The sequence below is a fragment of the Nannospalax galili genome, unplaced genomic scaffold (assembly GCF_000622305.1).
Source record: "Nannospalax galili isolate Female #2095 unplaced genomic scaffold, S.galili_v1.0 scaffold383, whole genome shotgun sequence".
NCBI classification, from domain to species: Eukaryota; Metazoa; Chordata; class Mammalia; order Rodentia; family Spalacidae; genus Nannospalax; species Nannospalax galili.
In genome coordinates, this window is record NW_008351346.1 from 258,415 (window position 1) to 269,115 (window position 10,701).

The 10,701-nt window shown below is 41.0% G+C and overlaps 1 protein-coding gene across 2 annotated transcripts in view; it reads right to left on the reverse strand.

Annotated features, from left to right (window-relative positions):
- Nucleotides 1-2,673, reverse strand: part of Rgs5 (regulator of G protein signaling 5) — a 51,062-nt gene extending 48,389 nt beyond the window's left edge. Inside the window, exon 1 of one of the 2 annotated variants that reach the window (XM_008848220.1) lies at nt 2,548-2,673. In XM_008848220.1, the coding sequence (XP_008846442.1) occupies nt 2,548-2,591 (44 nt within the window). In that variant the 5' untranslated portion in view covers nt 2,592-2,673. The remainder of the gene's footprint in view (nt 1-2,547) is intronic. The other variant, XM_017801980.2, reaches the window with a different exon arrangement.
- Nucleotides 2,674-10,701: the final 8,028 nt, after the last annotated feature.

Consider the following 10,701-nt stretch of genomic DNA (forward strand, 5'->3'; position numbering starts at 1 on the left):
CACTTCAGCCAAGCATGAAGCTGACCCCAGGAGAAGCTCTTGCCTTTATGCCTCTAGGCTTCTTTAAGATTGAACATAAGAATGTATTTCAAAAGAAGCTTTGGGTTTAAGGTGAAAGTCACTGGTGAAAACAAAACATCTAATTGACTCAACTCTTTCTTTCTTCATTGACTACGTAAGGTTTCCACTCATACAGTACATGTTCCAGCGTGGCAAAGGGTAGAACTCAGATAGTGGTGGTTGTTTGCTGCTCAAATGTTTGGATTATCTTCCTCTTTAAATATGTAAGGCCTACTTGGACTTTTATTGAGCAAACCTTTTTAAAGCCAAATAGATATTTCTATAATTATGTCAACATCAAGTCTGGTCCAATGTGTCCCTGATTTGTATTGTAATGCATATGTGTATCCCTAATTTATTTTATATGGATTTTAAAATATTTTTATCTCAATATCGAGGACTACCCACGTTGCTTTAGTTGCTATGAGAGAGGAAATGAAAAGGTGGGTACCTGTGCAGGTGAAGAGGTAGGAGTCAGTTTACAGCCAGTGCAGGGAAGCTTGAAGACATATACTCAAGTAAATACACTTTTGTCAGCCCCCATTCCTATCCATGGAGAAAGTTTACCAGTTCCGTTGCTTTGGAATTTGCCTCTCACACTATATTGTAATTAGAAATATGCCTTACAGTAGTGACCAATCATGGAAAAATATGGAATAGTATGTAATTGCTGGCCTTGCCTGTATGAGGCCCTGGAGTTTGAATCCCAACATAAATAAACAAATTATAAATACAAATATAAACTAATGTCGATAAAGAATTTGAATACCTAACAGTAATAGAAATAATTGCAAAATGTTTCTGTTCATATATCTCAGTAAACAGTATGTGTACATAAGGGAAACATAGGACAAGATTAGTAACAATGAAAAACTTTCCACTCAAGTCTATTGATTGTTCACCCAATGCCAAGCAATGTGTCACAGGATCCTCAAACTTCTGCAAACTGTTACAGTCACTACAGAGTCAACTGTTGACCCATTTAATGAGGTAAGAATTATCCACCACAGGAGGAGGTACAACATTTGCAGTATCTAGTTGGCTAAAGGCATCCATCAATGCTGTGAAGGGTTGAGGTGCCACTCTCACAGTTGTAAAAATGGAAAAATAAGCAAAAATGCGTCATCCTGTAGTCGAAGACATTGGAATGCCTCTCAGCTCTTTGTGCATTTCTGGAGCTTTCTATAGAGTAAGTTAGAGTGGAGAAAAATGAACACTGGAACCATCTTCCTCTTTAGGGTCCCACTGGACAATATTGTTCCCCTAGTTACAATATAACTACTGTAAGACTTAACCTTCATGTTGATCTATTTAAATCATCTGTGCTTTAGACTTGAGGGAATCAGACTCCCTATGGCTTCATTTTCAATCACTAGAAGGAGCAGCTGGAAACAATTACTATGTTACACTGTTTCCTCCTTATGAACCACTTTGAATTTATTTCTAGGGTGGAAATCATCAAAGAAAGCTTGAAATTTTAAAAACGCAGAAGTCCTAGATGGTCCACTGAACAATACGACCTTCTCAGACAAACATTGTCAGTGCCTTTGGAGATAGAATTAGGTTGGATCATCTTTCTTTCTTTTAATAATTACAGATCAAAGTAAATTTAATCAAATCCATTCTTTGAGAAACATTCTACATATTCATATCAGGTAGGGTTCAGTTTTCTAGATATTTGCTTTTCTATACACTTTAGATTCTCAGGATTCCCCCCAGGATATCATGCAGCCCAGGGAGAACCCTTTATTGGAGAATTCTAGCTAATAGATAACCCCATGTGTTCCAAGGGCTGTTCTTCTGCCCAGAAATCCAGTTACTTCTATCTAATGAAGTCAGAGGACAAAGAACAATGAGAAGTTCCCTCTGCCTCCTACAAACCTGTGGTCAGAGCTCTCCCAGTCCCTACACTCGTAAAGGTGAGTATATAGTTCTGTGTGAGTTAGGCTTACAGCATTTCAAATACAGGAGCATTCACTCCACCCTTGTAACCAACCTGTGAGCTGGATACTCTTCTTGTCTCCGTTTTTCAGACATGGAGACTGAGAAACTAGGAGGTTAAATAAATCACCCAATCACACAAATAATAGGTAGTGGAGCCCAGAATTCAACCCCAGGCGCTTTAATGCTTTGATATTGGAAACTACATTTTAAAACACACACACACACACACACACACACACACACACATACACACACACACACACACTCAGAACAAGCAACTACAGAATAGGTATCTTCTTGAAGGAAACAATGTTCTGTAAATTAAATGATGCATGAACTAGCCCATGTTCTCAGAGTTTGATTTCAGATCTTTCAAAATCCCTATAGTGTTTACAGATAATACAATTCCCAGACTATCATTAAACACCTGTTTCACATCAGATCAGCTCTACACTACAGAGCCTCTGTTGCCTCTGGGTGTCCTCGTTTGAGTAAAGGCTCACCACATCTCCATCTCTTAGACTAAAGTAACTTGGTTCTCACCTTTCCAGGCATGAGTGGGGCAGAGCTGCAAGTCCTTTACACATTTTGGCAAGTGGCTTAGCTTCTCAGCTTTGAACAGAAACTTCTCAACAGCAGAACGGGTCTCTGAAAATGTCAACACTGTCTGGAGCAGCCTTTCCCTCTGTGGAATATATAGAGGCTCTCTCCCAGCCCTCTGTGGTTCTGTGGACCAATCCAGAGCTTTAGAGGAAATCGCAGGCTGGAGCACAGCAGCAGCTGTGTGTGAGGTGGAGGCTGGGATCCTTTCCCAGCTGTGGGAGCTGCTGGGACACAAGACTTCTGACTGCTCTTATCACAACAGACTGTTGCTGGTTTAGCGAGGGCCAGGTTGAGCCTTAAATTGTGCACAGACCATTTGTGTTTGACGTTTGTAATCCTAAATCAGTGAAAGCAAAGACATGGGCTTTCTAAGAAAACAGAGTATTTTGAAGCCACTTTAGATGTCTCAAATTATTGACAGAGAGACTGGAATTAAGGAAGGTGCTACTTAGTGGGTATAGAGTTCCTTTTGTGCAAAATGAAAACTTTCTGGAGCTGTGCTGCCTAGCATTGTATTCACAGTCCGCAACTACACTGTGTGATAGAGTAAAATATTTAGTAAAAATCGTGTATGTCTTCAAGAGAGCCTACTCATGCTAAATGAATTTGATGTCTCTTAAAATGAAGTGAACTATTTTTTCAAAATCTCCTTTGCATTCTAAGAATTCCTCAAGACAACAGTAAATGGGCTGGACATGGTGGCTCACGAATTTAACCCTAGTACTCCAGAGGCAGAGGCAGGCGAATCTTTGTGAGTTCAAAACCAGCCTGGTCTACATAATGAGTTTCAAGGTAGCCAGGGCTACAGAGTAAGATCCTGTCTCAAAAGGAAACAAAAGATAAACAATAGTGTGTAGAAAAGATACAGAGTTAAAATAACAAAGGGATGAATTAGGGACTGAAAGATGGCTCAGTGGTTAGGATCACTTGCTGCTCTTGCAGAGGACCCAGGTTCAGTTCCCAGGACGCATATCAGACAGCCCACTATCACGTAATTCCACTTTCAGGAGGTCCGGTGCTCTGTCGTGTCCTCCATGGGCATCCACATGCACATGGTGCACATAAACTTACACAGGCACACACACATATGCATCAATAAAAATAAATCAATACATCTGATTAAAAATGGCAAAGGAGCTGGGCATGGTGGTGCATGCCTTTAATCCAAGCACTTGGGAGGCAGAGGCAGGGGGATCTCTGCATTCAAGGCCAGCCTGGTCTACACAGTGAGTTCCAGAACAGCCAGGGCTACAGGGAGACCCTGTCTCAAAAAGACTCCCCCCACCGAAAAAATGGCAAAAGAGAGAAATAGGCCGTGGCTTCTGAAAGATCAGAATTTCTTCAAGATAGCGAAGGGTATGGTTAAGAAGGATGACAGAGAACACAGGAGAAGGAATTCAAGGAATGCTCCAAACAGGAGTCTGCAGAAGCCCATAGGAGTGTGCATTCTGTGCTGCAACTAGATGCCACAGATGATAGGTGTTAACTGTGGGTGGGGAAGTAAATGAGTCTTCACCTGAATAGTGTCCTGTCTGCAAACTGCTCTGGCTCATTTCTAGTTCATTTTTTACAGATACATTTATTTTTATTTGTATATATGAATGCTTGACTGTATGTATCTGCACCATATACGCATGTGCATCACATGTATACAGGTACCCACAGAAGCCAGAAGAGGGTGTCAGATCCCCTGTAACTGGAGTTACATGTGGTAGTGGTCTGCCTGATGTGGGTGCTGGGAATTGAACCCAGGTCCTCTGCAAGGGCAGTAAGTGTTAACTGTTGAGTCAACTCTTCAGCCCCTAATTTATTTATTTATGTATTTATTTATTTTTTACTAATTACATAAAATTTCTGGAACTATGTGATGAACAGTTGTTGACTCATTGGCTAACTCGGGAATTGCCACATAGTTGCATCCTAAGGCAGCAAGGAGCTTATTCAGAACTGTGAAACTATGCAGTATAATGATAGCTCACATTACATAACATTTTCTATGTGCCAGGTGCTTTACAAACATTTTTATACCTTTGCATATCTTGTTATCACAAGAAAGCATAAAATAGCAGGTACAGCTATAATGAGGGAACACTTTGGTCTTGGAAGTGAAATTGAAATTATTGAAGGTTAAAAAAACAAATAAGCGAGCCAGCACAGATCCTACACTCTACCTAAAGATCATGCTTTCTAAAAGTTGTTTATTTTTGAGAATCTCATACATGTATACAATGAAATATGATCCTATTCGCCCCCACTGCACACAACTTCTCCCATATCACCCCCTCATGTCCCCTCCCAACTGCGTCCTTTTTGTTTGTTTTGTTTTGACTTGATAACCCACTAAGTCTACTTAGTGCTGCCGTATATGCATGGGTGCAGGGCCATGCTTTGGAGCATGGGAAACTTACTAGTGATCATATCTTCAAAACAGAATGATTTTGCCTCCCCCAGGATTATCTGCTTCCCAGAGTAGGCCCTCCTACATCAGTTAGCAATTAAAATGGTGCCCCATAGACCACAGGCCACAATCTGATGGAGGAAATTCTTCCACTGAAGTTCCCTCTTCCCCGGTAAGTCTAGGTTGTGTCAAGTTGACAATAAAACCTAATGAGGACAGGTCCTATGATGAGTATGTCTTGGTTGGAAACTAGAGGTTAGGGTGAGGAATGAAAAGTTTAAATCTGGATCATGAATACGGAAGACCTGAGTTAAGACGGCTAAGAATCCCCGGTTAAGCCAGGAGTAAACAGAAGAGAGAGATGACCTTGTTTCCAGGTCTTACCTAAGCTAGCTGACTGAGAGATTAATGTGATGATAACAAAGTCAGAGACTTTGTGGGTCTAGAACTCCAACGGTGGGAAACTTGCTAGCAAATAGACATTGAGGAAACTGAAATGATACATAGACACTATTCTCTCAAGACATGAAAGATGATGGAAGAAAGGAAATTAAATGGTAGTTTAAGTATCAATAAGGTTGATAATTATTTTCAAAGGAAGAATGAAGGGCGAGCACATCAAAGGATGAAAAGAGTAGGCAGGCTGTTTGTAAAGGAGCAGGTTTAACCTGGGAGAGAGGAGAGAGAAGCTGAATGGGTGAGGATTCTAAGAAAAAATTTCTTGTGTAGAGTGAGGGAGGTTTGGTGGCCAAGTTATCTCAAGCTGAGGAGGTAAAGGCAGTTTTGGAAGGATTCTCACTCCTTCCACTTGGTTCATAGAAAACTTCTGATGGGAATATTCTTTTAATTTTTGAAATCTTTTTATTTCTTCCTCCATTTCCCTCTGTTTTTTGTTTCAGACAGTGGTTTCATATATCCCAGGCTGACTTGGAACTCATTATATAGTTGAGGGTCACTTTAAAAGACCCCCCATTCTTGCCTGCTGCCAATAAGGGCACGGGCCATGAAGCCTAGTACAGGTGGTGCCAGGGACTGAACTCGTGGCTTTGTGCATGCTGGACAAGAACTCTATTAACTGAGCCACATCCCAGCCTCAAATTTTTTAATCTTTTGATAGACTCCTCCTCTGGGATGGTCTCACTATATCCGAAATACTAGCCAGCTATACAGCAAGATGATTACGGTGAGAATTCCAGCAGCCTCCCAACACATACATTAAACCAGAAGTAGGGTGGTGCTATGTCCTTTTTGCCTCTAGGAGATACTGAAAACAGAGTCCTACTCTGTCTCCAAAGGGAACAGACAGTCGTCATAATTTTGTGAGAGCCACTTTTCTGGTATAATTACCCTTATGCAGTATTTATCCTCGAGGTCAGCAGTGGCTGTTTAAAAGGCTGTCCCTTTCCCTGGAGAACACTATCCTTCCCTGACAAACAATTTGTACAGGAGGGAACATTTTGTAAGTCCATGTTCTCACCGCATAATATTATTCAACATGTATTGGAGGACATTTTAACAACAAAGTCTTTCCTTCATCTTTCTAAGCCAAAATGTCTTGGACCCAATTCCCCCTCCGCAAAATAAGCAAGATGTTTTGGATCATAGATTAATCTTTCAGTCTTTAATCTCCATATTCTCAAATTTTTTAAAGTTTTAATTCCTACATCTGCATGAGGGATTTGAGTAGATGTCCGTCCTCTAAGCTCCCTTCCGTTTCTAGCATGTTGGACCTCTTTGAATCTGGATAATTACAAATATTTGTGTTTTGTTTCCTTAGTATATGCTAAACTTTTTGAGGCGATGTAGGAAACTGGTTTTACTTATATTTGGATCTCTCAAAACTTGCAGAATGGAATGCCTCTATCAGTAAGTTTCCATTACTGAAAATACAAGTGTTGAGATCAGGTTGTGCCCTGCCTTAAGTTCCTTCATATTGTATAAAACAGGGCTTTTTCAAACTGCCTTTTGCCCTCAGATTCCATCTTACATGCAGCCTTTGACTCCATTTTGAAGATGGAGGATGACTCTGCACCTTAGTAGACACATCAACAGCATCATCTGTCCCCACACTACCCATGACGCACAGACTGATAAATGCCTTGTTCCTAAAAGTAGAAAGGGTACCACTCTATAAATAATCGAAGTAAATTGGGAGTATAGCGGCAAATGGGTGTATTCAAATCATACAAAGAAAACCAGGCCTGAGAGTCTACTGGATGCACTAGGCTGAGGAAAGGATGCAACTCCCTCACCTGGACCCCATAAAGAGAAAGGCACCTAACAGTACAATGGAGGTAGCCCCACCAGCCTGTCATCTGACCACCAAGTGTGTAAATCCTGAGACAGACTCACTGTCTGAATCCCAGGGGCCTCAGCTCAGTTCAGTCCCCACTGCTCACAGCATCTACTCTAATTGTCCCATGCAATCCTCAGTCACTTTATGTGTCTGGACCTACCACACATCATCTGCCTGTTGCTTTGTTTGAACCTGGTCCTCTCTTCTGTGGTCTCCAGGTTCCCACACCTTACTTCTGCAGCTCCACTGGACCCTGAAGCTCAAATCCAGCCTGTGACTTGGCGGCAGTCTAAATCTTCAATAGACCTCCAACAGAATTCTTTATCTGACCCTGGCCTTCTCCCACCCCCACATCCCACAGAGACTCTTTTTGCATCTCTGTAAGTTTTTCTTCTGTGTCTCAGACGTCTTTGAAACTCTTTGAACTGTGCTGAGGCTTCTTGAACCCTCTGTAGCCATTGTGTAACCCAGATAGACAGATAGATAGATGACAGAAAGATGGAAAGAAAGATTGATGGAGGGATAGAGAGATGGATTTATTGTGTGATGTGTAATATGTGAACTGAAAGTTAATACTAGTAATTAAGATTGGGATAAAAGAATCCATGTCTGCCTGGATTGGCCATCAAGGGAAATGCAGCTAGTTGGCAAATTGCTGCCAACAAAGCTATAGTACATTATGAATTTGTTGTTATTCAAAAAATTTTGACTATGTGGAAAGACACAAACATGTTTAGCTATGCTTCTGACACACTGTGTTCAGCACAAGTGAATTAACTAAACAAATGTCAATGTCTCCAAATAACACAGCACTGTCTAGGGATACTGGCTTACAAAAGAGCAATTCTTCTAGGTAGACAAACACCTAAATGCATAAATTGATCAGCTGAGTACTGGCTGTATTTTAGTTCCCACGTTTTTCTTTTGGTCATGTGTTCCTGTGCAGAATTCATCTTCCAGAACCAGGCTGGGCATCCACAGCGCGTAACATCCTGCCACCAGTGATACATGAGGAGCAGGCTCCGCCCTAGCTCCCACATATGTCTGCATGCAGCAGGAGAGAACAGTCATCCTGGGGTTCACTAACCTGAACATCCAGATTATGGCCACAAAAAAATATACACTCTCCTCTGAAATACTGTTAGTGAGCAACATCAATGTGTTGTGTTCCTGTTATCATTTAAATATGGCTTGCTACCAGCAAAACTTACAGTGAGGCTTGCTCACCAATGTGGGAGTGCAGGGAGAAAGGGTCCTGGCCAAGGTGTTTGGCTCACTGCAGGGAAGTCCTCATGAATGGATTGATGCCTTTCCTGTGTGTGTTCTTACTCTCACAGGATGTTCTCGAGGGACTGAGTTGTTGTAAAGCAAGTTTGTCCTTAAATTTTGCCTCTTTCACATGTCCTTGCTTCTCTTTCCACATCTCCCATGAGTTGAGGAGGATGAGACCCCTCGCCAGATGCAGCTTTCTAAACTTGCACTTCCTAGCTTCTGGATCCACGAGTAAAAGTAAACCCTCATTCTTTATAAATCATCTAATCTCAGGTAGTTTATAATAGCAATGGAAAGCAGATTAAGACAAACTGTTTCCTTCAGACTCCTGGTATTAAACCCTTGCCCTTCCTTAACTCTTAACGTCATACCATTCTGACTTGATCCTTTTTCTGCCTCACATACACATCACTAACTCTCCTGTATCACTGTCTTTGTCAACTACTTTACTCTCCTTTCCTTCTTTTATCAATCCTGACACTTTCTGGACTTCATCAAAATTGAATTGTATCTCAATTTAGAAAGTAATTTCTGTTGTTCATTTTGCATCCTCATATGTCATCGATCTCAAGATCAAGAGACAACTGAGTCTTTCCCTTGCTAGTTACACCACATTATAAGCCTCCTTGCTTTCATAAAATCAGTTTAGCTTATATCCCCAGACATAACAGATACCACCAGTTACCTATGCATTTCTTAGTCTCTTTTTCTTTCCAAAAGACAAAACTAACTTTACACAGAGCAACAATATATCCAGTCCTCCACAAAAATAAATATTCATTGTAACTGGGATTGGCCAAGTCACATGGTTCTAGCTAATGTGGAACAAACAGAAATGACTGGACAGAATTTACAGGAACTTGCTTGAAGGGGGCAAGTAGGAAGCTCACCTGCCTCTTCTTTTGTTCCTCCCCCATCCCTTCTACCTAAGTGTAGAGCCAAGTTAATGCTGGCTCTTAGTAACCATGGGATAGCAACCATGATCTCAAAGGCCACAAACTAAACATAGTTTACTTTGGAAGAAGTAAAAAACAGAGTCTGATGGCAGCTTGAGTCCATTATGTCAGTGGGGAGAATTTACAGCCAGAGTTCTCCTTACATAAGGAAAACAAAACTCAGAATTTTTCTTACTCAAACTAAATAAAACAAATTAGCTTCTCCTTTCTGATTTTCCTCCTTATCCTCCAGGGGCTACAACTACAGACTCACAGTCATTCATTATGATATACCATCCAGAGGGAGGTTTTAATCGACTTGGCAGGATCAAGGATCATCGTGGAGAAAAGCCTCCAGGACTGCCTTAGAAGAATTTTCTAGATTACAATACCTTCTGCCATGTCTGTGAGGGATTATCTTGATTAGGGTAATTGGAGTGGAAAGTTTCACCCTAATAGTGGGTGGCACCATTCCCTAGGCCAGGACCCTGACTACATAAAAAGGAGAAAGTTAGCTGAGCAGCAGCAATCACCAACAGCTCTATTCTTGCTCTGGACACCATGTAATCATCTCCTCAAGACCCTGCTGCCTTGACTTGATGAGCTGCCCCCTGGAATTGAGAGAAAAAAATAAACCCTTTCTTCTTTACATTGTTTTTGTCAGGGTATTTTTTTTTTTTACAACAAGAGGAAAAATAAGACAGGATATTTTAAAAATTTGTTTCGAATCAGCATTGTTTCACTCTGCCAAGTACACACTAAGGATTTTGCCATTTCCAGAAAGTGACTCAGCTCCAAATTTTAAAGTTAAACCTTCATTTTTCTGACACTATCTCTTGCTCATCAAGATTACTTGATCAAGTAACTCGATTAAAATAATCCATTGACTTTATCCGGAAAGAAATAGATTGAATTCTGACTTTCTCCCTAGCCTAGAAGTCCCTCCACTATTTATTTCCTCCTTAGCAGGTTGTTCACCATGACATTAAGTATGGTTGCTCTTTTGTAAACACCATCACCTCACCTGACTCCTGCTCCATCCAGCTTACTCTTATGGCAAAACCAGTATCTATTTTTACCAAGCAATGAATGTTCTTGAACAAAATCACTCAGGTTTTCATGCAGGGAACAGTTTTCTGTTAAGTTTGTGACCAGTGACTTCCAACAGATACTATGTATGTCCTTCTCAGCAG